The sequence below is a fragment of the Myotis lucifugus genome, unplaced genomic scaffold (assembly GCF_000147115.1).
Source record: "Myotis lucifugus unplaced genomic scaffold, Myoluc2.0 scaffold_280, whole genome shotgun sequence".
NCBI classification, from domain to species: domain Eukaryota; kingdom Metazoa; phylum Chordata; class Mammalia; order Chiroptera; family Vespertilionidae; genus Myotis; species Myotis lucifugus.
Genome location: NW_005871328.1, coordinates 617,148 through 644,440, shown reverse-complemented (window position 1 = coordinate 644,440; position 27,293 = coordinate 617,148). Strand labels below are relative to the sequence as shown.

General features: G+C 51.0%; 1 protein-coding gene and 1 pseudogene across 5 annotated transcripts; one reads left to right on the top strand and one right to left on the bottom strand.

The window, feature by feature from the left end:
* Positions 1-241: 241 nt before the first annotated feature.
* On the bottom strand, positions 242-26,874 carry LOC102435462 (cytochrome P450 4F22). Of its 5 annotated transcripts, XM_014465134.2 has the most exons (13): positions 26,761-26,874; positions 20,401-20,623; positions 16,826-16,970; positions 13,071-13,124; positions 12,826-12,953; positions 12,505-12,626; positions 7,652-7,919; positions 5,855-5,921; positions 5,614-5,743; positions 3,452-3,585; positions 2,580-2,644; positions 1,842-1,924; positions 1,171-1,495 (listed from the first exon to the last, which is right to left on the bottom strand). In XM_014465134.2, the coding sequence occupies exons 2-13, from the start codon at positions 20,620-20,622 to the stop codon at positions 1,318-1,320; spliced, it is 1,596 nt and encodes a 531-aa protein (XP_014320620.1). In that variant the 5' UTR covers position 20,623; positions 26,761-26,874; the 3' UTR covers positions 1,171-1,317. The 5 variants fall into 5 exon arrangements, with proteins under 5 accessions (XP_014320617.1, XP_014320618.1, XP_023619062.1 ...); XM_014465131.2 differs by lacking the exon at positions 1,842-1,924 and having other exon boundaries at positions 242-1,495; XM_014465132.2 differs by lacking the exons at positions 1,842-1,924; positions 26,761-26,874 and adding an exon at positions 26,593-26,725 and having other exon boundaries at positions 242-1,495.
* On the top strand, positions 9,412-10,295 carry LOC106698983 (annotated as a pseudogene).
* Positions 26,875-27,293: the final 419 nt, after the last annotated feature.

The following is a 27,293-nucleotide window of genomic DNA, read 5'->3' as shown; positions in this document are numbered from 1 at the left end:
ACCAGAGAAGCTCTCCCTGAGCCACCCCCACCAAATGTTATGCTCACCCAGCACCACGGTGTCTCCCTTGGAGCACTTGTCACAAGTTTAAGTAAATATTTATATGTAGAATTATTTGCTCAACATTTGTCAACCCTGTCCTCCTGAGGGCAGGAATCAGGCCAGCTGTGCTCCTGGCCCAGTGCTAGCAGACACTTCGTTAATAATGCAGTCTGTTGATGAAATAAATGAATACACAAACTGTCCCAAAAAGTCTCAGTTTATGTCCAAGGACAAATGATTTTCCAGCCTCCTAGCTCACAGCTTCCCTCGGCTGCTTCCCAACTGTCCAAGGTCCCTCCTTTCCTTGCTGGGCTCTGGATGTCAGGGTCGGGTCAGGCTAGACTCTAGCCCAGCGGTTCTCAACCTGTGGGTCGCAACCCCTTTGGGGGTCGAACGACCCTGTCACAGGGGTCACCTAAATACATCCTGCATATCATATATTTACATTACGATTCATAACAGTAGCAAAATTACAGTTATGAAGTAGCAACGAAAATAATTTTATGGTTGGGGGTCACCACAACATGAGGAACTGTATTAAAGGGTCGCGGCATTAGGAAGGTTGAGAACCACTTCTCTAGCCGCTAGACTAGCCGCTAGAGGGTGGATGATGGTGGATGTCTGTATCCCTTGCTTTTATTCTACAAAAATCAACACCCTTAGCAAAGGGCCTTTGAGTAAGGGAGGAAGGAAGGGGCTTGGAAGAAGGGTTCGAGTTTACAAAACAAGAAAAGCAAACAGCAGGGCCACAGGAGGTAGCCTGATGCCCGAGAAATTCGCCCATCCGAGCTGGGGGCTTCAGGAAGGCGATATCCAGGTTCAAGGCTCTGACCTCGGGCTCCAGCTCCCAAGTCCTCCATTTAGAAGCCCGTCAGATCCGCGTGGGCCAGGGCGTGAATCCAAGACGCTTTAGATGTCTGGCCTTAGGGTCTTAGAAGGCTCCGTGGGAGAGGCCTGAAGACCTGAAGCCGCAGGATGCTGGGGGCGGGGTCTGGGCCCAAGGGGTGTGGCCTAGCCTGGCCCTCAAACCAGAGGACAGCACTCGGTGGGTGGGTCCTGGAACTCAAGGGGCGTGGCCTTGCCTTGAGGGGCGTGGCCTGCACTACCCGCTGCTCAGTGGAGGACCCTGATCCCCCTGAGCGGAGCCTGAACTTCGAGGGGCGTGGCCTATGTCCACGGGACTTAGGGGCGTGGTCTGGTCCCTCGAGGGCGGGGCTTCAGCCTCTAGGCGGGGCTTAGGCCCCGGGCTCCGCAGGGGCGCACCGGCGCTCGGGCTCAGGCCCGCGGAGGGAGGGGCTCTACGTTGAGCCAGATGCCGTTCTCCGTGCGCAATATGAGCTCCGGCTTCCGCCGAACTTTGCGCGTTCGGTCCACGCTCAGGCGGAAGCGCAGCAGAGTCAGCGCCACCGCCACGCGCATCTCGGCCATTGCGAAGCTCTGTCCGATGCAGTTCCTGGAGGAAGAACGACCGTGAGTGGGGTCCCTGGAACTGGGTAAATGACCACCCACCCCTCCGAGCCTCGGTTTTCTCATTTGTAAAACAGAACGATGCATCATAGAGCCTTTGGGAGCCTAAGAGCCCAGAACTCAGGGCCTCGCGCACAGTAGTTGCACTGAATACTGAGGGTCGCTATCACAGATCCGATCTGGGGGCTTAAGGGTGCATTGAGGACAGGAAGAGCATGCCAGGTTGGCAGGTAGGACACCTGGGTGGGATGCGGGCTCTGTCCCAGATAGGCACATCCCTGGCTTTCCACTGGCCTGGGTGTCCCCCCTACACTTGGGGAAATAGTAGTTACCTGGGTCCTGCCGAGAAGGGCACGAAGGCCAGCGGCGAGCGCTGCTGTGGCTTGTCCGGGTCAAAGCGATAGGGATTGTACACCTAAGCGGAAGCAGCCCGGGTGAGTCTGGGGACTTGCCCACCCATATCAGCTTGGCCCCCTCCCTCAGCCTCTGGGGAGCAACCCAGCTGGACACTGCATTCCAGCCTCACTGCCTCCTTTTGCTATCCAGGCATGCCAGGCTCGTTCCCACCCCAGGGCCTTTGCACTTGCTGTTAACTCAGCCTGAAACACACTTGCCCATGCTCTTCACACTTCTCAGGTCTCAGCTCAAACATCTCTTCCTCCACAGATCTTTCCTCACCATGTGAGCTAAAGTACTCCTCTACCCCCACCACCACCCCCTCCATTTTTTATTTCCTGTGTACATTTACCAATATCCCAAATCATCTTATTTTTGCTCTTTTTTCTTTACACTTCACTGTGAGTTCCATGAGGGTAATGACAATATCTTTCTCTGTCCTCAGCACCCAGCACAGCGTCTGGCACACAGTAGGAGCTCAATAATATTTGTGGACTTAATGAATTCACAGTGAGTGGGGGATCTCTGGGAGGGGGGACGTGGGGGGGGGGGCGAGGCGCTCAAGTCCTGCATCCAGCCCTGATGTCTGGTTCGCTGGGAAGCAGGGCAGGGGAGGCCTCACTGCCCCAGGACTGCCCCTTCTGAAGAGGACACTGAGGGGAAGAGGAGCTCACCTTGGAGTCAGGCCACACTGTGGGGTTGTAGTGGGTCCCATAGATGCTGACCAGGCAGATGATTCCTGTAGGGAGGGGTGAGGTCAGTGGGGCAGAGGGGAGTCAGGGAGACCTGCTTTCCTTGGCGCCATGGTGTTCCATGAGTCATCTGCCACCTTCCCTGCCCATCCTTCCCTGGAAAATGCTGCTGTATGCCTCCCTAAGAGGTCTCCATCCCCTTTCTGGCTGCTCTGCTGGCCACACAGGGCTCTTTCTCACTCACACATCTGGCATTTCTTCTCCTAGGCTCAAACCCCTCCCGTGGCTACCTGCTACCCTGAGGATCAAGTTCAAGTGCCTTAATCTGGCATTGAAGGCCTTTCACTATCTTCACTTCCAACCTCCAAGGCTCACCTCCCACGTTTACTCTTCCAAGCAGTCCTCCCTGCATTCTTCCCAGATAGAGCCATCCATCCTTCTTTTGGACTGCTCCAGCCCCTCTCCCTCCCTTTAGCCCACCCCCGACCTCATGTGGCTGGGAATGTCCGTGCCCTGCTGTATTCCCCAGCCTGGTCCTGGAGATGAGGCCTCTCTAGATCCCCAGCATCACCCAGAACAGGGCTGGGTCTCCAGGGAATATCTGGCAACTGAACGAAACCAACCTTCCCCTACCTGTACCTAGAGAGGGCCCGCCATGCCACACCCACTGCTTCCTGTCCATCCATACTCACCCACCTCTATCTCCCCCCTGTACGCTGGGTCTCCCACATCACCCCAGAAGCAACAGCCACACAGAGAGCCATCCCATCTGCGGGGATGGTGAACCTGGGGTGAGCACGATGAGCCCCATGAGCAACAGAGCAGCCAGGCAGCAGGGAGCACACAGTAGGCACCTTTGGGGATGATGCGCCCATCCGGGAGCTTGATGTCCTCCGTGCAGCGGCGGGAGACCAGGGTCACGGGTGGGAACTGGCGGAGGCTCTCTTTGATGCACATAGTGGTGAAGGGCAGCAGCGTCAGGTCATCCCTGGGGAGCGTGGAATGGGGGTGTGGGTGCTCGAGGCCAGGATCTCAGACTTGCCCCAACTTCTAGCATTTGCAGTTGTGCCCTGCACACACCGTTAACCCTGTGGCTGACTCTAAGCAAATCAGAGCAGTGCTAGCGGGCTTCTGCGGGCCCAGCGTTAACCCATTAACGGATGGATTATGTGGAAGCCAGGGCCACTGGAGGAGGTGCCCGAAAAGCCAAGGGGGGCCAGGCAGCAGCAATTTACCAGCTTGTGTGGATCAACTTCAGTATTAAGAACCCAGACATCCACTTCCTTTACTATTATTCACTTAATTTTTTTCCTTTGGAATCCAGAGCCCAACATTGGATTGATTATAACTCTTGGTTTATGATCTAGTGGTTTTCTTTACACCAACAGGTTCTCCTTCAAAGAAACTTTATGTTGCTACTTTAAAGGGCAAATGGCATTCCTGGCATAGAAGTGTCATAAACGTAAGCACCACTGGGAAACCAGCAGAGAGTTATTAAGTTCTGGCGAGGCACCATCTCCTGCCCAGTCCTTGGGACCTGGAGCATCGTCTCCCGTTGTTAAAAAGGCAGCTAGTGCCCGGCCAGCGTGGCTCAGTGGTTGAGGGTTGACCTATGAACCAGGAGCTCACGGTTCAACTCCCAGTTGGGGCACATGCCCTGGTTTGGGGCTCCATTCCCAGTAGGGGGTGGTGCAGTAGGCAGACGGTCAATGATTCTCTCATCCATTGATGTTTCTCTCTCTCTCCCTCTCCCTTCCGCTCTCTGAAATAAATAAAAACATTTAAAAAAAAAAAAAGGCAGTTAGCACCTGGCCAGAGTGGCTCACTTGGTTAAGGGTTGTCCCGTGCACTGAAAGGTTACCTGTTCAATTCCTGTTCAGGACACATACCTGGGTTTCAGGTTTGATTCTCAGTCAGGAAGCGTAACGAAGGGAACCGATCAATGTTTCTCTCTTACATCGATGTTCCTCCCTCTCTCTCTCTCTCCCCCTCCCTCCCTCCCTTCCTCTCTCTAAGCATATTCTCAGGTGAGGATTAAAAACAAAAGGCAGTTACCAAGGTGTTAAAGATCCAATAGCACCCACCTGAGAGTTTCTCCCTGCGTTCAGAATCTGAAAGGCTGCCACTGAACCACTTTCTCACTGTTCAATGCTATTTAATGCTGTGTTTTCTTTGCTTCACCCAGAAGCAGCTCTACACAACGCACATATGAAGTCAGTTGGATTATTGTTCCTGATTCTTCACTTTTTCTTGTATTAAAATTGTACACCTGTGCCCTGTGCCCTGTGCTTCTGCAGTGCCTTCCACTTCGATGGGTGGAATATGTGTCCCAGCCCATTCGTGCTGCGCCTGGCCATGTGACTTGCTTTAGGTAATGGAATGTTGAGATGCAAGCAGAGGTTTTAAGTTGTCTGGCTCTCAGTGATGATGGGACGAGACTTGACTTAGGGTGGTGAACACACAATAAAATATACAGATGCTGTATTCTAGAAGTGTACACCTGAAAGTTGTATCATTTTAATAATCAATGTCACCCCAATCACATTTTTATAGTCGTGTGCCTCTTTGTGCTTCTGAAGTCTACCTTGAGATGGACATGCCCAGAGTAGTTGCTGGTTCAAGGAGCATGAAGAGCTATGTAGAACAGACCTTAGCCCAAACCTCAGTTTGGAAGCAACCCCATTCAACTCAGATGCAGACAAGAGCAAGAAATAAAATAAATGCTTGCCAAGAAATAAAATAAATGCTTGCTGTAAACCCCTAAGTTTAGAGGCTGTTTGTTATGCAGCATTATTGCAACCATTGCTAGCTAAGACACTCCTAAGAACTCCTACATTATGAGCTAGGCAGAGACATTGTTGGCATCCTGTTTTACAGTTAAAGAAATTGAAATTAAATTGAATCTTAAGTGATTTTTCACTTAAGATTGAGGTCAGAACGTCAGTAAGTGGTAGAGCAGAGCGATTCACACCCAAGGCTCAACCTGTCCCCACCATCCCCATGACCCCCGACTGACCACTCCAGCTCCTCCAGCTCCCGGCCTTTCATGACTTCCTGGATCTCTTCCCGGCACTTCTCCTGGTACTCTGGGTGCTTGGCCAGGTTAAACAGCACCCACGAGAGCCCACTGGACGTTGTGTCGTGACCTGCAGGCAAATGAGGAGCTGGCATGGAGGCTTCCTGGAGATAGTAGAGATGCTATCTTCAGGAAATGGGGACCCCCTCCATCCTCCCCCAGCCTTGCGCCATGTCTTCACCCTCAAACATGAATGTGTCCGCCTCAGCTCGGATGTCCTCATCTGTCAGTCCCTTTCCATCTTCATCCTGGAATGGGCAGCAGACAAGGGTCAGCCCACTTCATCCCGCCTTCTGCATGCTAGGGGCTCCTCCAGAGTCATACATGCTCCCCTCTCTCTTAAGCCAAGCTTCAGGAGAAAGGATTCCCAGAAGATGGAAGTATGCAACTTGTCTAAGAAAGATGAAAAGAGCCTAACCGGTTTGGCTCAGTGGATAGAGCGTCGGCCTGCGGACTGAAGGGTCCCGGGTTCGATTCCGGTCAAGGGCATGTACCTTGGTTGTGGGCACATCCCCAATGGGGGGCAGGAGGCAGCTGATCAATGTTTCTCTCTCATTGATGTTTCTAACTCTTTCTCCTTCTCCCTTCCTCTCTGTAAAAAAATCAAAAGAATATATTTTTATATATTTTACTTCTTGCAGAGTGGAGGCAAGTCAAAGGTGAGGAGAAGAAAGGAGTTTGTGTTTCTTTTTTTTTCTTTTTTTTAATATTTTTTTATTTTTCGCTTAAAGTATTACAAAGGGTATTACATAAGTGTCCTTTTTTTTCCCCCCCGCCCTTGACACACCCCTACCCTCCCTTATGTGTTTCTTGAGCAGCTCTAGCACCAACAATCTTGTGATCGGGTCATGTGATCATCCTATATAATAGAGCTAATATGCTAATTAGACCAGACGGCAGAACGACCTTCCAGAATGACCTTCCGGAACAACCTTCCAGAACAACCAGTGAGCGGGGGGTGGGGCCACGGGGCCATCAGCAGCTGGGGCTGCAAAGGCCTACCCTTGCACGAATTTCGTGCATCAGGTCTCTAGTTATGTCATAAATGAGGAAACAGAGGCTCCAAGGGAAGAGTCAGATGACTTAGGCCAAGCATCCATGAAGCATCAGAGTCAGGAGTGGAGTCTAGGGCTGTGTGACTCCAGAACCCAGGTGCTGCTCAGAAATTCCGCAGAAACACCACACATGGTGGCCACCTATCTCTGAAAGTGTCACATGTCTTCAAGGTCATGTAAGTGTTGTGGACTTCCGGAGCTCATATCTTCAAGTCCTAACCCGAGGGACCTCTGAATATGAGCGTATTTGGAGATAGGACCTTTGCAGAAGCAATTAATTTACTATGGGCTCATTAGAGTGGACCCTAATCCAATATTACTGCAGTCCTTTTAAAAGAGATTAGAACAGCCCTCACCAGTTTGGCTCAGTGGATAGAGCATCGGCCTGTGGACTGAAGGGTCCCGGGTTCGATTCTGGTCAAGGGCACATGCCCAGGTTGCAGGCTCGATCCCCAGTGGGGGGCGTGCAGGAGGCAGCCGACCAGTGATTCTTTCTCATCATTGATGTTCCTATCTCTTTCTCCCTCTCCCTTCCTCTCTGAAATCAATAAAAATATATTTTTTAAAAAAAGAGAGATTCGAACACAGACGTGAACAGATGGCAGACCACGTGAACATACAGGAGAAGACAGCCATCTACAAGCCAAGGAGAGAGGCCTCAGAAGAAGTCAACCCTGCTGACAACTTGATTTCAGACTTCTTATCTCCAAAGCGGAGGAGGTGAATTTCTGTTGTTTAAGCGACCTAGTGCACGGCACTTCGTTACAGCAGCCCTAGCAAACGAACATAGTAGGTCTTGCGTGTTTTGCATCTGCCTGCATCCTATGCCTAAGTTAGTTTGGGCGTTCATTATTTTAGGCAGTTCCTGCAACTCCTGAGGAGGCCATCCCGGGCAGGGCCCACCCTCCAGGGCCCCGCCTCACCTTGGCCAGGAGCAGCACATCGATGAAATCCAAGGTCTTGCCCTGCTTGGACTTGAGCCAGGCCTCGGCCCCCTGCTGGCGCAGCGCCAGCCGCCGCTCCTGGATGACCTCGGTGGTGAAGCTGTGCACGGTGTCACAGGCCTGACGGAAGCGCCGCCCGTCGGCTGTGCGGTAGTAGATGAAGTCGATGTAGTGGTGCAGGCGGTACTGGCGGCGGACGGACAGCGCACTCAGCTCAATGATGGCTGAGATGTAATCGCTCATCTTCCTGCCGGGGAGAAGGGCCATCAGTGTAGAGCCAAGCTTCCTCTCCCAGTGGGTAAGTGACCAAGAGAGGCCCTGGCCCTGGCCGATTTGGCTCAGTGGATAGAGCGTCGGCCTGCGGACGGAAGGGTCCCGGGTTCAATTCCTGTCAAGGGTACATGCCTGGGCTTGATCCCCAATATGGGGTGTGCAGAAGGCAACCAATCAATGATTTTCTCTTATCATTGATGTTTCTATCGCTCTCTCCCTCTTCCTTCCTCTCTGAAATTAATAAAAATATGTTTAAAATAAAAAAGAGAGAGGCCCTGGATTAGCTATATTTTCTTGTATTCCCGATGCTCTACCATCTGGGACCTCCCTGACTAGAGAGACATTCCCCACTCCCCCCACTAGCTTATTCTTAGAGACTCACCCAAGAGCATGCCTTTCTTTGGGAAACCAACCAATCCATAGCCCCTACTCCAAACCTTATCAGGCTGAGCCCCTACCCCCCTGCCTTAATCACCAAGTACTGGACAGCCAGGGGCACCCTTTGGCTCCAGAGCCTGCTGAAATATTCCAAACTAGCCAATCCTAAGCCTGCTTGCCCTGCATTTCCCACTTATTCCTAGAAACACCCCCAAAAGGCTTTTGCCGTGCTTTCTCCTAGTGCTTCTCCATGTGGCCCGGTGTCGTGTGGCATTTCCCCTCCTCTTGGGAACCTCATGGCAATCATTTTCTGAACTGTTGGGACCCACCATACCTGGGTAAAACTACAATCTGGGTGCATTTTAAAACAGGCCCAAAGAGGGATGAGGAATTCCAAACTTAGGTGACATCACTGAAATTAAACTGCCACAACCCACAGAGTGGGAGAAAATATTTGCAAATCATGTAGCTGATGAGGACCTTGTATCTACACTACTTAAAGAACTCTTAACACTCAATAATAAAAAAAGACATACCCCAATTTAAAAATGGGCAAAGGATAGGAATAGACATTTCTCCAGAGAAGATACGAAAATGCCCAACAAGCACATGATAAGATATTCAACATAATTAGCCAAATGTAAATCAAAATCGCAATGAGATACCACTTTACCCTGACTAGGATGGCTATAACCAAAAAAAAAAAAAACAACAACACAGATAATCACAAGTATTGGTGATAATATGGAGAAATTAGAGCCCTCACATACTACCGGTGGGATCCTAAAGTGATCGTAAAAACCACGTTAGGAAAAAGTCCAACAGTTCCCCAAAAAAGTTAAACACAGAATTACCATATAACCCAGCAATTCCACTCCTAGGTATATATGCAAGAAAATTAAAGACATATATGTACTCAAAGACTTGTGCACAAATGCTTAGGGCAGCATTATTCATAATAGCCCCAAAGTGCAAACAACCCAAATGTCCATCAACAAGTAATCAAGTAAACAAAATGTGGTTTTACGCAGTAAGTGGAATATTATTCAGCAATTTTTGAAAAATGAATTACGGATGCACACTACAACATGGACAAATCTGAAAACAGGATGGTGCGTAAAAGAAACCAGGAACAAAAGTCTGTATGATTCCACCTATGAAATTTCCATAGTAGACGACGCTGTAGACACAGAAGGAAGATTAGTGATTGCCTAGATCTGGAGGAGAAGTGGATTCTGGGAGGTGCGTGCTCACACGTGTAGGGGCAGTTTGAATCACAGTGTGACGGTGTAGGCCAGTGGTCGGCAAAAATGCGGCTCGCGAGCCACATGCGGCTCTTTGGCCCCTTGGGTGTGGCTCTTCCACAAAATACCGACTTCTGCGCATGGGCCACGAAGTTTCAATAGCACTGTACGTGCACACCCACACGTGGTATTTTGTGGAAGAGCCACACTCAAGGGGCCAAAGAGCCACATGTGGCTCGTGAGCCGCAGTTTGCCGACCACTGGTGTAGGCGGTGGGATCTCGCCGGGTGGCTGACTAGTGCTTCCTCTGCCTTGCTTGTTTCCGCATCAGCAGAATTTGAAATGGCTGGCAGTGGGCGGGAAAGGACCCCGGGAAGGCCAAGGTGAAGGCAGTTTCTTGCTCACAGAGGGTGAGCTTACAGTTTCCACTGAACTGTATTCATTGACACCTAAAATCTAGGACGACCAGCCACGGACATGTGGGCGCGACTACGGCTGTGTACAACGCAGTCATCTGGACTGCCTCACCACAGAGTCCATTAAATTGGCAGGAAATGCATCAAAAGACGTAAAGGTAAAACATAATTACCCCTCCTCGTTTGAAACTTGCTATTCATGGAGATGAAGAATTGGACTCTCTTATCAAGGCTACGATTGCTAGTGGTGGTGTCATTCCACACGCCCACAAATCTCTGATTGGGAAGAAAGGACAGCAGAAGTCTGTCTAAAGCAGCGGTTCTCAACCTGTGGGTCGCGACCCCTTTGGCAGTCGAACGACCCTTTCACAGGGGTCGCCTAAGACCATCCTGCATATCAGATATTTACATTACGATTCATAACAGTAGCAACATGACAGTTATGAAGTAGCAACGAAAATAATTTTATGGTTGGGTCACAACATGAGGAACTGTATTTAAAGGGCCAGCCCTAACCGGTTTGGCTCAGTGGACAGAGCGTCGGCCTGCGGACTGAAGGGTCCCAGGTTCGATTCCGGTCAAGGGCACGTACCTTGGTTGCAGGCACATCCCCAGTAGGAGGTGTGCAGGAGGCAGCTGGTCGATGTTTCTCTCTCATCGATGTTTCTAACTCTCTATCCCTTTCCCTTCTTCTCTGTAAAAAAAATCAATAAAATATATTTAAAAAATTAAAAAATAAAGGGCCAGAAGGTTGAGAACCACTGGATTCTAAAGGATGCTTGGATTTCCTATGATCTCAGGACTCTAAGTACTCTAACAGCTGTCCAGTGTTGGCGAATCCAGGGGACTGTATCTCTGTGGGAAACACAATTTTGCCTTTTTGTAATTCTATTGGAGCAAGTTGGAAATTTAATTAGCTTTCCTAGCAACCAAATGTCTGCATTTGAGTCTTAACCTTATTTAAGTGTTACCTGTGGCTTCAAAGAAGCTATTGATTCTAACGTAATGAGTTTTGATTGAGATGACTGTTTTTTTAAAAACTGTTTGGATTTTAACTGTGAAAGAAAAGTTACATTAACAAATGTATGGTTTTGTACAGACATTATTTCCACTCTGGTGGATAAACTAAAGTCATATCATCCCCCAAAATAAAATATACAGGGTTTCTTTTTGGTGAAAATATTCTAAAACTTATTATGGTTGGATTGTATACTTTCAATGAGTGAATTGTATGGTATGTGAATTACATCTCAGTAAAGCTGTTATTAAAACAATAACAACAGCCCTGGCCAGGTGGCTCAGTTGGTTGGACCGTCATCCCATACACCAAAAGGTTTTGGATGCTATTCCCGGTCAGGGCACATACCTAGGTTGTGGATTCGACCCCTGGTCTGGGTGCAAACAGGAGGCAACAGATTCATATTTCTCTCTCTCTCTCTCTCTCTCCCCCCCCCCCCATTCCTCTCTCTCTCTAAAAATCAACAAAAACATATCCCCAGGTAAGGACCTAAAAACAAAACAACAATCATAACAAAATCACTGCGGGGAGGGGGTCAAGGAGCTGTCCTTGGTCCTGAAGTGTGCTTGTTTTCATACCCTTTCACAGTCGGTCATTTTTTTTTTTATTTATTTGTTCATGGTTACTGCTTTTTTCCCCACCAACATATAAGTTCCAGAAGAGCAAGACCTTGTCTGTTTTATTGACCACTGTATTCACAGCCTAGTCTAGGACTAGCACATAGTAGGCACTCAGTAAATATTTCTTAGATTAATTAATTAATTAATTAATTACTAAGGTCATCTCCACCTTACCCAATTGAAACATATCCCTGAAAAGCCCTGAGTAACAAAGTCAGAAGCTTGTTATTGAGGACCTACTATGTGCTACAAACTTGACATTCATTGTGTCCCTTATTTCTTATATCCCCACCTAGATTATAAGCTCCAAAGAAATGGGTTTTTGTCTGTTTCCCTACCATATTCCCAGTAGCTAGCATAGTGCCAGGCACATAGTAGGTACACAGTGAATATCTGATGAATGAATGAATGAACCAGGGCAATGGTTATTTTACTAATTCATTCAACAAATACTCACAGGGCTCTACTGTGTTCCTGGGCAGTGCTATATCATTTTATTCTTAAAGCATCTCTCAGACAGTCAGGGATGGTCATCAAACAAAAAAACAGAGGCTCAGAAAGTGGGGGGATACTTTCCAAAGACCATATAGTCTTCATAGAATAAGGGAAACTAGCATTTACTGAGCACCCATTATATGCAAAGCCATTGATTCATATTATCTCATTTAATTCCCACACCATGACTATGGGGAAGGAATTGGAATTCTAATGGGGGGGAGGGGATAAGGAAACAGGCTCAGAGAGGTGATGTCAGTTTCCTGGAACCACACAGCCTGTCTGGCAGAGCACCAGCAGCCCATAGGTGCCTAACACCACCTTTCTCCTCCCACCACCTTGCCCTGAAAGCAGCTAGTCCTGCCTTCCCCAGGTAGGCCACACTCACTCCTGGCAGTTGCTATTGTAGCTGAAGACACATTTCTGAAGACTGTCCAGGGTCATGAGGCTGACATGCTCAAACATATCAAGGGAGACCATTGGACCCTCCGCCAGGCGCCGCCATTTAGCCTGGAAGAGAGAGACAGCAAATGGGCACAAAGAACGCAGACGTAAAGCCTGGCTGACAAGGACCCGGCTGCACGCTCACCACAAGCCCAATACAGATAAAGGAAGCGAGGCTCTGTGACATCACATGGCTCACCCGCGAGCTGGAGCCTGACCAGTCTCACTTCCAGGACATCTCTGCCCATGAAACCTTGGGACTCACATGCATGATGTTGGTGCACTGATTGAATATCTTCATGTAGGGCTTCAGGATGTCAAAGTGGAAGGCAGGTGTCAGCAGGCGGCGGTGCCGGCTCCACTTCTCACCTTTGCTGAGCAGCAGCCCATCCCCTGGGCCCAGAAGACTGAGGTTAGGGGGTCTCTCCTATTACTCTGAGACACCCCAAGAAACCTCATGCTCCACCCCCCTCTTCCCTGAAGCCCCAGCCTACCCAGTCCCACACTCACCTAGCCAAGGTTTCAGGAAGCCATAGAAAAGGTCATCTTTGGGGGCAATGGCAGCTGTGGAGACAGAGGAGCAATGATGACTCAATCCAGAATTCTGACCTCTGACCTCTGCTTCTGACCTCCTTGGGACTCCTCTCTGGGCTCCAACCTCCCACCTCACCCCTCCAATCCATCCTAACACCTACCCCAGAAAGATCCTTATAACATGCTGACCTGAACATGAGGCTCCCCTGCTCAAACACCTCCCATGGCTCCCTATCGCCCTGGTAAAAAAAGTTCAAGCTCAGGTTAGCATCAAAATCCCTGTCCCATCTTGCCCCTGTGTGCCTCTCCCACCTCATCCTTCAGCATCCACTAAGTAACCCCACATGCTGTCTCTCACTTCCAAACCTTCGCCCAGGCTGTGCTCCCCATCCAGAATGGCCTTCTCCAACTTCACCCATCCCCACTTTTCTGCCAGCTCAGGCCACCGGAATTATATCTTCTATGCTTGCCTCCATCCTTGCCCTCTCCAGCCTGTCCTGAACCCTGGCCCCATGGGGATCTTATCTGACTCTACATCGGACCATGTCCCTTCCTGCACCAGTTTCTCAGCCCATTTTAAGTGAACTACCCCAGTCCAGACCACTCTCAAAACACCTCTATCCCCACCCCACCCCCAACACATACTTCATGTTCTAACATCATAAAACTTTTCTCAGCTCCTTGGGAAAAGCTGTGTTCTCTCTCTGCTTCTTTCCACCAGATGCCTCTCTGCCTCAAACACTCTTTTCTCATCTTTCTAGTCTCTGCGTGAATACCATACCCTCCCCGACCAATCACTCTGGATTGCATCCCTCCCGTAACAATCACCTTAAGGGGAGGGACCACGTTCATCTCTGATACATTGGTGCTAAATAAATTTTTATTGTATGAATGAATGAATGAATGAATGAATGAATGAAAAAGCGAATGAATTAGTGAATGGATGAATGAATGGATGGGTAAGTGAGTGGGTGGGTGAATTCCCTTTCTATATGCTAAACAAATTTGGGACAGAATGGGTAGGGGCCTAGGAAGGAAGTACCTGAAACTCAAGTGATGTCACTTTATCTGAGCTGTGACTCAGCTGCCTACACACACACTCCCCAGGAATTGGCCAATCACTCACACAGTCATCTGTCCACTCATTCATTCCCCCATTGAACACAGGCCTCTTCTGCCACCTTTCCGTGCCCAACCCATGCTGGATGATGCTGGAAACCCAGAGATGGCTCAGCTCCACGCCCTGCCTGGAGGAGCTCGGGGCGGGGTGGGTGGGAAAGGGAAGCAGAAGCACGCCATGCAGTTATCAAGATGGTAGGAAGTGTGTCATGAGAGAAGGGAGGCACCGAGAAGAGGCTGTTGGAAGTCAAGGCAAGCTCCCTGGAAGAGGAAATATTGGAGAGGAAAGTGGGAGTCTAGCTGTTCTTCTCCTCTCTGGACTCTGGACTCCGGGCTAGGACTCCCAGAAGGCCTTCTGGCTCACAGACCTGTCCAATGGTTGTCCTTTTCAAATACCTCGCCCCCAGAGTAAAACACAAGCTCACTCGCTTTGCACACAGGTACTCTGTGTCCAGCTCCTGTCTAATTTTTTACTTTTCCACACACATCATCTTCACTCCAGACACCCCAAATCACCTGAATTCCCCCAGCACTGATCATTGCTACAATGTGAATGAACTTCAAAAACATTATGCTGAGTGAAAGAATTCAGTCACAAAAGACCACATTCTGTATAATTCCTTTCCTATGATATATCCAGAATAGGAAAGTCCATAGAGACAGAAAGTGGATTAATATCCACCAGGAGATGAGGAGAGGGGGAAATGGTAAGTGATTACTTAATGGGCACAGGGTGTTTTACGGAGTCATGAAAAATTTTGAAACTAGAGAGAGCCGATGGATGGTTGCACAACATTGTGAACACACTAATTATCTTACACTCTAAAACTGTGCACTTTACAATTGTTAATTACATGTTATGTGAATTCCATCTCAATAAAAAATGAATGTATCAAACCAAGCTATAATTATATGCCTATATATCACGCCCTGTCCCCTGTAAAGCATTTTCACCTACTTCCTCGAATTAATGTTCTCTATCCCAAATGCCCATTAGGAGATAAAAAAAAAAACAAAAAAACAAAAAAACAAAAAAAACACAGAGGGTCGAAGAGGACTCACGCCTTCCTCAGGGCCCATCAGCTGTGCTGGTTTAAGCTCAGAGCAGCAAGACCCCCAAGGAGGCCCCAGAGGGAGATGGAGTCTGAGTTTTGGGCCAGACCTGTCCCATCCCAGGGGGGTAGGCATGGACGGGCAGGGGCACCCTGAGGCCAGGCCCCACCCTCCCCAACCTGAAGTCCCCATCTGGTCAGGGAGGCCGTGGTATCCTGCCTGTCCTGAAGGAGGGGTGGGGGGAGGAAGAGGCGTCAGCATTTCCTTAGTGCCAAGCTCATGTGGGGGCTCTACTTCCTGATCTACTTGGAGTCTCAAACCGTGCAGGATGACACTTAGGAAACTAATGCTCTTGGGGGGCGGGCGGGGGGGGGGGACGGGTGAGAAGGAGAAAAGGAAGAGGCAGGGAGAGAAAGAAAAATGTGTATATTAAAAAGACAGAAGAGAAGAAACCCTTATTAGCACCTACCTACATTATATTTTTTTAGTCTTCACAACAGTCCCATTTTACAGATCAGAAGCTGAGGCCCGGAGAGCCTGGATGAATTTCTGGGTCACACAGCAAGTATGTGCTCCGGTCAGGATTGGAACCCGCCCACCCAAGGCCTGGCCCCAAGGCTCTTCCCAAACGCAGTGCCCACCCCCTGAAAGAGTCACCTCTCCCAGGGCCTCAGTTCCTCGTGTGTGCAACGGGGACGGTCACCCCTCACAAATGCAACAATGGGGGATGTAAAGGCATGGGGAGGGCTTCACGGGGGGAGGGAAGGATGACAGCCCCTTACTCTTTCATGGCTCCTGGTGGCAGCCTTGAAGGCAGTCTCCAGACGTATGTGTGTAGAGGCCCAAGCTGAGGCAAGAGATCCTAAAACTCCTGGGACTCTTTCTTTCTCATCCCTGTTCTCTCAAATGCCCCTGATGCTTTTGAAGGTGCCCAGCTACCTACATGCGAGACCACACTGAAGACAGAGACAGACACACTCAACCCCAAACAGTGTGGACTGAGAATGGGAAAGTCCCGGAGAGAGGGGTATGGTCTGCTGGGGAGTCTGGGAAACCTTCCAGGAGGAGGGGAGGGGGGTGTTGAAGGCTGAGCAAGAGCTTACCACGCACATGGGAGTCCTACACAATGGGGTGGGTGTGGATTGCAGAAGAAAGAAACAATCCTTCTAGATCTCTCTCTCCGCCAGTCAGAGTCAGCCCAAGTGAAGAAAGCAGGCTATAGGTTGGGATAGTCAGAACCCAAATGATGGGAGTGCCATTAGAATTAAGCAACAACCAGTTAACAAAATCTTGGGCAAACAACTACTTATCCAAACCTGTTTGCTTCTGACTTCCCAGTGGATGGGCATTCTCTTAAAGTTCCTGGGACTCTATTAACCATACCTTTTCCCATGCTATTCCCATTCTCTGTGTTGCCATTTCTGCTTTGGTGAACTCCTATTCATTCTTCAAAGCCCTACTCAAATGACCCTTATTCTGGATAGCCCACCTGCCTAGAAGCCCTGGTGGACTCTGGGAGTTGAGGGTTTACCCATCACTCAGAGGCCCAGCCCACCTACCTGAGGCGCCCACCACGGGTTTGATGTAATCAGGGTGCACCAGAACCACCAGTGGCAAGACAGGGCCCATCCACACCAAGACCACATGGTGCATGTTGTCCAGCACCTTCTTCTCATCCTGGAGGCCCATCTCATTTGGGAGGTACTGTGGGGGTGGTAGAAAAGGAGAGTGAGGAGGTGTCCAGCCCCAGCTTTTGCCAGTCCTTCCCCCCTGCCGCCTCCCTGCACCCCAAACAAGCCGAGAAGGGCTATACGACTGCAGACAGTGGCTGCACCTCACTGAGCCTCCACTTCCTCATCTGAAAAGTGGGGAAGAATCAACCCTCTGTCTGAGGACAGTTGAGAGAATTCATGGAATACCAAAGCATCAGAACCCCAACGCGGGGCCTGACACACAGCTGATGCTCAAGAAATAAAAACAGCCCTGACTGGTTTGGTTCAGTGGATAGAGCGTTGGCCTGCGGACTGGAGGGTCCCAGGTTCGATTCCCATCAAGGGCATGTACAATGGTTGCGGGCACATCCCCAGTAGGGAGTGTGCAGGAGGCAGCTGATTGATGTTTCTCTCTCATCAGTGTTTCTAACTCTCTATCCCTCTCCCTTCCTCTCTGTAAAAAATCAATAAAATATATTTTAAAAAAAGAAAAGAAATAAAAACAGGCACAGTAAACACGTTCATGATAATGGTTGGTATTTATCAAGTTTTTGCTCTGTTAGTAATAAACTATTCCTAGTATTGTCATATTTAACACATGCGTGTGCTTGCAATGTTAGGCGCTGTTTGGGGCATTTTTCACAGATTTATAAGTTCAACCCACCCAAGAACCCAGTGACAGAATTGCTACTATTTCACCATTTTACTTTATCTGAAGTTACAGGTAAGTGGCTGTCCTGGTTTGGCCTCCCCAGAAACAGGTCCTGAGACAAGAGTTCCAGGGAAAGTAGTTTATTTGGGTGATCCCAAAAAACATGGCGAAGGGGGGAAGCGACAGAGGCAGGGAAGGTAGCCAGTAAAGAATAAGTTGTCAAGAAAGTGACCACCATGGGCCACCAGGGCTCGGTGCCACGAGGGACCCCTGCGGGACACGTATCTCAGCGTCAACCCACCAACTCACACGGTCCCATAGTCACTGGCTGAGAGCCCTCCTGGGGCTTTAACGCTCAGGCTCGCCGTCCACACGGCAGAGTGGGCTCCTGCTGCTGGAGAAAGCCCTAGAACACAGGTGCTGGCAGCCGGAAGTCAGGCCATTGCACCCAGAAATGGGCCCAGAGGATATGGACAGGCACTGGGCACCACCGGCCGTTATGGCGGAGCCAGGATTTGAACACAGGCCACCCGGCTACAACACGCCCGCTCTGAACCAACATGCTCTATGAAACAGAAACACTTCAGGCTCAATGTCAGATGTATCTGAACGCAAATCCACCCTCAGCCACTGTGTGACCTTGGTCAAGTCACGTAACCTCTCTGAGCCCCAAAGATGGAGTCCATAACATAGGGCAGATCCATCCTTATTTCACAGGCTGTGAGAATTAGGGGAGAGCTCAGATCCAAAGGGGCCTAACCCAGTGCCTGGCCAGTGGTAAGGCCCAGCAATTATAGAATGAATAAATGAACATATGACTCCTCTGTAACTCCGATGGCTCCTTCTCTATCAGGATCAGCCTACCTATAGGACCACCATCCAAACCAGAGGAGTAAGGGCATTGGAGATTCAGCATGAAAGATGAGTAGAAGTTCATCTAACAGGAAATTATATTCTGGGCAGAGGGCACAGTTTCAGCAAAGGCCATGAATGGGGGGGAAGTGGGCGTCTTGTGACAGGAATAGGAAGTCATTCCATGGGATTGGAGCGGGTCGGTGGAACAGGGGAGGAGGGGAGGAGTTGGAGTAGAAAGGGCCCTGAACACCTTCAGACAGCAGTGGCGAGCCATGGAGCTTGTGTGAGCAGGGGAGGGACATGGTAGATTCAAGAATCCTTCTAGAGACAGGATGGGGGATGGACTGAAGAAGTGAGACCGGAGGCAGGGGCCCAGGGAAGAGGCTGGACCATGGTCCAACAGGGGGGTATGTAGCCTGAGCAGAGGTGAGGATGGAAGAGAGGGATGGGATTCAGGCACAAACAGGCAAAACCTGACGAGTGCTGGCCCCAGGGGGATAATTCCAAAAAATAAGCTAAATAAATGTTCTTGGTACTATTGAGTGGAAACGTATCTCCCACTTCCTTCTTCTGAGACACTCCCTCTAAGCAGTATCTAAAATGTTTCTAGATGTTTCTGTCCCTGCAGGACCCAGAAGTTGAGCTGCACCACCGTGTAGCCGGTTCCGTGCCAAGCCCGCCCCAGAGGTGACTGCAGGAATCATCAAAACAATCCCATGAGGCTACGAGGCATGAGCACAGTCCTTGCAATGCAGATGGGAAGACTGAGGTCTGGAGGGGGAAGGAGCCTGTTCAAGGCCACACAGGCAGTCGCTGGTCGATAAGGGCATCAGGTCCTTGGTACCTCTCCCAAGTCCTCCTCCACACTCAGCACGGGGCCTCAGGGCCCTCAGGGGTCTGGACTTCTCTCCCCTGGCCTGCGAAGCCCTTCTAGAAAAGTCCAGCCTTTCTTATCCAGAAAATAGAGGTAGCAGAGGGAAGAGAGCTCAGAGCAGGTGTGTTGGAGCCAGAGAGCTGGGTTTGGACTCCGGCTCTGCCATTCACAAGCTGTGCGACCTAGAGCCAGTCATTAAGCCCTCTGAGCCTCCGTGTTTTCAGGTGCAGAGTAAGGATAGTAACGGGACCTACCTCCTAGGATTGTCAAGAAGACTAAAGGAGCAAACATTTATAAATCGCCTGGCATAATACTTGGCACATACATGTGAAATAAGAAATAAAATGTGCCCTGGCTGGGTGGCTGAGTTCATGGGAGTGTCGTCTCAAGCACCGAAAGGTTGCAGGTTCGCTCAAGTACGGAAGGCAGCCGATAGATCTTTCTCTCTCACATCCATGTTTCTTTCTCTCTCTCTCTCTCTCTCTCTCTCTCTCTCTCTCTCTCTCTCTCGCCCTCTCTCTCTCTCTCTCAAATCAAATTTTTATAGAATATATATCTTCAGGTGAGGATTAAGAAAGAAAGAAATGAAATGAAATGCAAGGAAAGGGTTGGCGCCATGACCTGGGACTACAGCATTAAAGAGGGAGATAAAGTATGGAACCAAGTTGGGGTTGGGGATGGAGCAACAAAATCTACAGGACCATGCCCCCCTCATCCCCCACCCGGGTCCTAGAATCGGATGAACTTCACAGGGCATTGGTACCTGTATTCTGAATATTAAATCTGATTATATCACCGGATATAACCTATATCATATGAAAGGTACAGCCATAGCCTGGAATTACAGAGGAAACTTTGCAGTAAGCTCTGCCTCATCCCAGCCATGTGACCTTGGGCAAACTGCTTGCCCTTTCTGAGCCTCAGTCTTACATCCTGGCTCCAACCAGTTTCTTGGGGGGGGGGATGAGGGAAGCCAACAGTCCATCAGGCTCCCTGAATGCATGGGATCTGCCCAGCCCGGCCCGCCCGGCCCACACGCACCATGCCCAGGTGGCCCAGCAGCCAGTTGCGCCGGGGCGGCTGGGGGAAGCAGCGCAGCCGGCGGCAGGTGACATAGAAGTGCCAGCAGAGCCGCAGGAACCGCAGCAGCAGGTGGAAGAGGAAGAAGAGCAGGGAGAGGAGGAGCGCAGACACGGCATACAGGCGGAAGGCGGTCTTCTCCAGTCCCAGCAGGCGCAGCAGATGTTCCGTGATGGGCAGCATCCTGGGGGGACACACGAGGTAGGAGTCAGTGCCGATGGAAACCGCCCTCCAGCCACCCGTATGCCATATGCATATGCACAGTGACCTGTGGAGTCAAGCCTGGTGTGCCTGGCACACAGTAGGTGCTCAATACATGTGAGTTCCAGAGGCCAAGAGTACATCTCTCTCCTGCCCTCAGCAGTGGTCTCCGCCAGCTGGCCAGACGGATGCCCCAGTGCCCCACCACATGCCCTCAGCCTTGACTTTGCAGGACATCCCTCCTGACTTCTCTGCCCCTGCGGCTGGTCAGAGTGCTGGAGAATGAAGACACGCCCTGCCCCCAAAGCAGCTCTCATCAAAGATGGGGGAGCATTGCTAGATAAAGACGCCAGGGCCTTCTCCCCTTGGGTGCCATGACCCTGAGGTGTGGGTTCCACGTGCACTACCAATGGGGTTAAACTCCAGCTGGCCACAATGGAAAGTTTCTCTGTGAAATGCTCCACTTCTTTCTCCTCCTCCTTGCCCTCCTCAACCTTCACCTCCTCCTTCTTCAAATTGAGATAAGGGTCACACGACATAGAAGGAACCATTTTAAAGTTCACAGTCCAGTGGCACCTAGTGCATTCACGCTGTTGTGCAACCATCAACTCTATCTAGTCCCAAAATGTTGTCATCACCCCAAAAGGAAACCCCGTCCCCCTGAGCAGTCACTCCCCATTCCCCCCATACCTACAGCCCCTGGCAGCCACTGATCTACTTGCTGTCTTTGTGTATTTACCTGTTCTGGACATTTCATATCAATGGAATCATACCACATGTGACCTGTGTTTGGCTTTTTGGACTCGGCATGATGTTCTCAAGGTTCATCCACGTTGTGACATGCGTCAGCGCTTTATTTCTTCTGCTGAGTGACTTTCCGTGGTAAGGATATATTACAATGTGTTTATTCATCCATCTGTTGATGGACAGCTTAGATGTCTCCACCTTTTGCCTATTGGGACATGTGCTGCTATGCATCTGTGTGGACATGTATTTGTTTGAGTCCCTGTTTTCACTTCTTTCAGGTTCACATCCTCCTTGCTTTTTCTGGGATCACTTCCCAGATAAACTGCTTGCCCTCAAATCCCTGATCTAGGGTCAGCTCCTGAAGCAGCCAACCAAAACAAGGTGGGTGGGTAACAATAATAACTCAGTGACTAGATACAGTGCCCTTACTACACGCTGTCTCATGGAATCTTAAATGAATCCTTAGAGGGAGGTCCCATCATTCTCTCTATTTTCTTTTCTTTAAAAAAAAAATGCTTTATTGATTTCAGAGATAGGGAGAGGGAGATAGAAACATGAATGATGAGAAAATCATTGATCGGCTGCCTCCTGCACACCCCACACTGGGGATTGAGCCTGAAACCCAAGCATGTGCCCTGACTGGGATCGAACTGTGACCTCCTGGTTCATGGGTCAATGCTCAACCACTGAGCCACACCAGCCAGGCTCATTCTCGCTATTTTCCAGACAACTAAACATCCGTTCCCCCAGCTCAAGGGAGACAAGAGCTGGCCCCAGAAGACCCCATCAGAGATCAACCTCAATCGCCCTCACAGGGGGATCCCATCGATCTCAGGCAATGCCAAGGGGATTCCTGAAAGGGTGGGTCCTGTCCTCACCTCTTCTTTCTACCCAGTCCTACTAGACAAGGGTTCCCTCTACGCTCCTACTTCTCCGGCAACACAGATGAAGAAACCCTGCACCACAGATGAAGAAACCCTGCACTTCAGGTCCCCACCTGAGCCTCAGTCCCCCCACTCCAGCTGGTGGTGCCCCTGGGCTCAGACTCCCAGGCTCTTCCACCTGCTGACGTCCAGCCACATCAACCGTGCAGGAAACATGAAGTTTCTATTGGTCACTGCGTCCTGGGAAACGATCTGGGTAGATCATCACCAGATTTGGAGAGGCCCACTGGGATGGTCTGACTTAAAACAAAGATGACACAAACTCTTGTTAGGATGGCTACTACCCAAAACAGGAAATAATAAGTGCTGGCCAGGATGCAGAGGAACCGAAATGCATATGTATCGCCGCTGGGAATGTAACACGGTACAGCCAGGTTGTGGAAAACAGTACGGAAGTTCCTCAAAAGAAACGAAACAGAATTGCCGTATGTTCCAGCAATCCCATTTCTGGATGGATCTCTAAAAGAAGCAAAAGTAGGGGCTCAGATATTTGTGCATTCATGTCCACAGCAGCCTTATTCATAATGGCCAATAGGTGGGAGCAACCCAAGTGTCCATAGAAGGATGAATGGATAAACAAAATGGGGTACATCTATACAACGGACTATTACTCAGCCCTGAAAAGTAAATTCTGACACATATTACAACATGAATGAACCTCGAGGACATTGTGTTAAGTGAAATAAGCCAGTCACACCAGAAACAAATACTGTGAGGTCCGCCTCCATGAGGTCCTGAGAGTAGTCACATTCCTGGAGACAGAAAGTAGCAGGGTGGGTTCCGGGGAAGTGGGGGGTGGGGAGTGGGGGTAGGAGGGGGGAGGGATGGGGAGTTAGTGTTTCATGGGAACAGAGTTTTAGTCTCGGAAGATGAAAAGGTTCTGCCGATGGATGGTGGTGATGGTTGCACAGTAATATGATTGTACTCAATGGCACTGAACTGTACCCTTAAAATGGTTAAGATCCTAAATGTTATGTGTATTTTACCATAATTTAAACTCCTTAAAAAAAAATACAGACTGCCCGGTATAGGGGATCTGCCCCGTAAAAGGTCCAGGTAGGGTGGGGGTGGGGGGTGGGCAACCCCCCCAAAATGAAGCACAGAGAGCTCCAAGTCACAAGCCCCAGGCAGATGCTCCAACTTGTGGACAATGACATGCGATTGGGCTGCCTCTCGCTCGGGCAGCTCCAGGCGACACGCTCGACAGGAAGCAGCCGTGGGTATTTCTTTCTTTTCCGATTTAACGGTGGATAACGATTCCGCCAACGATGCCAAGAAGCCAGCGAGTGATTGCTACTGAGCGTCCTGCTGTCCCTCTGGACGCGCCCACATGCCAGCCCTTCGCCAAGGGGTCCGCATGCATTTCTCCAGCACTCAGCTGGCAAATCATGTGGGAGCCCCTGCTATGTGTGTGACTCTGTTCTGGGCACTGAGGAGACAAAGGTGAGGGGGGAAAAAAAAATACAAAGTGTTTCGAGGACCCATGTGAAATTTCTCACGGTGGCTGCCTCCGGAAGGGGCCTGGGAGAACTGGGGGCAGGAGTGAAAGGGAGACTTAACTTTCCCACGGGCATAGGGGCTTTTTGATTTTCTATACCGTGAGCGCATATTGCCTGTTCAAAAACATTAATAAACAGGAAATTGTAGGGAGTTGAAAGGGTGTGTTGGAACTCTATACTTCTTACGTATTTTTCTGTAAGTCTAAAACGTCTCTTAAAAAAATCAGGTCTAGCCCTGACCGGTTTGGCTCAGTGGATAGAGCGTTGGCCTGCGGACTGAAGGGCCCCAGGTTCGATTCCGGTCAAGGGCATGTACCTTGGTTGCGGGCACATCCCCAGTGGGGGGGCGTGCAGGAGGCAGCTGATCGATGTTGCTCTCTCATCGATGTTTCTGGCTCTCTATCCCTCTCCCTTCCTCTCTGTAAAAAATCAATAAAATATGTTTTAAAAAATTCAGGTCTAATTTAAAATTAAGTAGTCGAAATTCATGAAAATATGAGTTAAGATGCGTTAATTGGCGGGGAGGAGCATGTTGTGGGGCGCCGGCAGGTTCCCTCTCCTGACCTGGGTCTGGTGACATGTGTGGTTTCAACTGGAGAAAACTCCTGAACGGTCCAGGTCTGGAATGTGCACTTTCCTGTATGGACATTACACTTCAACTTCAAAGAAAAGAAAATGTTGTTTGGGCATGGTATCATCCTGTAGAATGTGAGGTGTAGGCTCAAACAAGCCTCGGTTCAAAATCATGACTCTGCTCATCCCCAGTAAAGCAGCAGCCTGGAGTGAGCCGAGTCCCCACTCTCAGCTTCCACTTACCGATCTGGAAAATGGGTTACAAATAGCAGGACCTCCCTGTTAAGGTTGTTTAGGACACTTTGGTGTGGTGAGGCTTAGCGGGTAGCATGCAAAATGTTAGCCATCGTCCCTAATTCTGCTGTTACTCTTTTGTGGAAGTGACACATAGGATGCTGTGGGAGGCCGGCATACCCACTCCTCTCTGCACCAGCCCTCAAGCTCATCCCAGACCCAGGCAGGGCACGCAGCAGCCCTGCCCTGGCAGAGGCAGCCCCGCCTGTCCTGCGACGGCCCCACGTTATCTGGAGATGGAGGTGCCAGTGGCTCCAAGGCCCACGCCCATGGAGCTCTGGTTTGTCAGGTTAGCCCGGCCGCCAGTGGAGGACTTGTCATACAAGGTGTGTGGGCTCCTAGGAAGGAATTCAGGACAGAGACCCTGACCTGCCGGAAACCATCTATCTGCCTCTCCTTGAAGCACAGGTGCTGGGGCGCACCGGCAGCCTGACAGCCCAGCACGTGACACTGGTCCCACTGCCCCACACCCCGCCTCTGTTCTCCACTCCCCCATTCTCACGCATGGCACCTCTTTGACCCCCTCTTTGCCAAAGGGCTGCCCCACCCAAGACTCATACGCTCCCAAAGTGCCAGGCCCCAGAAGGCCCGACGGAGAGAGAGCTTACCCCAGATTTCTGAGGTTCTGAGAAAGAACTTCAGGGGCAGTTCGGAGGGCAGGGTCAAGTGGACAAGTTGGCGTGGGGAGGGGGGAGTCTCGCTGCAGCGCTGGGCACACTGTAGGAGATCTGGGCAGGGGAAGACGTGTTAAAGCCACCAGTCGTAACCTAGATCATCCCAGGGCTGCAATGGCCTGTGAGCACCATCCGGAGCAAGTGTGGCCACGCTGACATGTGAGACTCAGAAAGAATTCTATAAGCCCCTGCTGTGTGGCCTCAGGCAAGTGTCTATGCCACTCTGAGCCTCGATTTCCTCCTCAGGAAGACAGGAACCACAGTACCAGCTTCGTGACGCTGTTAGGACAACCCAGCATTTTTAATGTGCTCAGCTTGGTGCTTGGCACACAGTAAGCCCTTGATCGAACCTCTCATTGCTGTTAGTGCCACCGTCAGACTCAGGGTTGTTTCCCGGCCCCCCGGTATTTGTAGAACAGGGCCCAAGGCTTGCCGGAGAGGAGGGAGAGGGTCGCATTTTGTGAATGGCTCCTGTGTCAGGCCAGCCCCTCTGCAGATACCTACTCAGGTCACCAGCGGCTGCCAGGCCAGAGCTAATGTTACCACTTAGAAACCCAAGCCGGGCCATACAGACAGAGAGGCCGGGGCCATTGGAAAGTGCCCAGGATGTTGGGGTCACACAAGGCTGGTTTGTTCAAATCCCAGCTCACCCACTGTCGCTCTGTCTTCCCCCCACCTTCAGCCTGATATTCCCCAGCTGGTGGGCCTGGGCCGCCTGGCATGGTCCCGGAACAGCTAGCTACCGCCTGGTCCAAGGGGTGAGTGAGCGAGAGGCTGGCCCCTGGGATACCAGAGAGCATCGGTCTCCAGCATCCAACAAACACCAGCTAGGATCCACTGCAGGACTTCACACAACCCTCACAGCTACCTCTGGGGGCCCAGGAGGGCGCCCTGCCTTCATACAGGGGCACCAGCCGCCTGTGCCTGCTATGGGTGGGCAGGCGGAGCAGAGCATAAAGTCTGTCGGTGGGACGCACAGCCTCCCTTTAAAGACAATGAAATCCCACTGATGCCAATCAGCCCTCAGGAGGCGGCACAGGGCAGAGCCTGATTTGGGGGGGGGGGGGGGCAGAATGGGGTGGGTCTTCTTGAGGCCCCTGCCCACCTCGGACACCCAGAAAGGATGCACCCAGGACTCCTCGACGGGCACAGAAAAGTCTGCGCTCAAAAGTAGCGACCGTCTGGGACACACCATACCCCCCCCCCCCCGCCCCCGCGAACCTGAGTGTCCCGGACGCGCAGCTCCGTCCTGAGTCCCGGGATCCACGAGGCCGCCGCGCATTCCCTCGCACCCGCCCCGACAGCCCGGGAGCCGGCGCGCCTCGGGTTCCAGCGCAGGGCGCGATCGGGTTACGCACCGCCCCCGACCCCCCTTCCGTCTGCACTTACCCCTCGGGTCTCGGCCTCAGGCCCTCAATCCGGAATCACCGGCGTCGCCACTTCGGTTCTGAACGCACCGTCCCGCCGCCCGGCCCTTTAACTCCGCCCGGCCGCCCCGCCAGGGCCGCCCCGGCCCGCCCCCGGCCTCGCCGGCTTCTGGGCGGGGACCTAGGCGCGGCCCCCAGGAACTGAGAGAACTGGAGAGACCGAGTCTGGGAGGTATGGAGAGTGGCGGGAAGGGAAAGACCCAGGGACTGAGTTGGAGAGATGAGAGATGGAGAGAAAGACGCAGAGAGACGGCCAAAGAGACGTGCGGACACTAGAAAACCGCAAACGCTCGGGCCCTCGCCCCCCTGCTTCTGCCGGGGTCCTCCTCCTCCATCTTCCTCAAAACCTTCCTTCCATCCCGGGACTCCTCAGGGCCCCACTTCAGGGCCTGCTCCCATGCTTTGGACAAGGGTGCCCCAAGTCAGCACCCCTGATCCCAGAAGCCCCAGAACCTCCTCTGTGGCCACGGGAACCAGACTCCACCACCTTGGGGA

Bases quoted from the DNA above. Each gene is read 5' to 3' on its own strand.
- LOC102435462 (XM_014465131.2), bottom strand. From the start codon at position 20,622: ATGCTGCCCATCACGGAACATCTGCTGCGCCTGCTGGGACTGGAGAAG. The intron at 13,125-16,825 runs GTAGGTGGGCTG...CTGTCTCCACAG, and splicing joins ACCCGTGGTGGGCGCCTCAG to CTGCCATTGCCCCCAAAGAT. The intron at 1,496-2,579 runs GTGAGCTCCTCT...TTCTTCCTCCAG, and splicing joins CAGTGTGGCCTGACTCCAAG to GAACTGCATCGGACAGAGCT.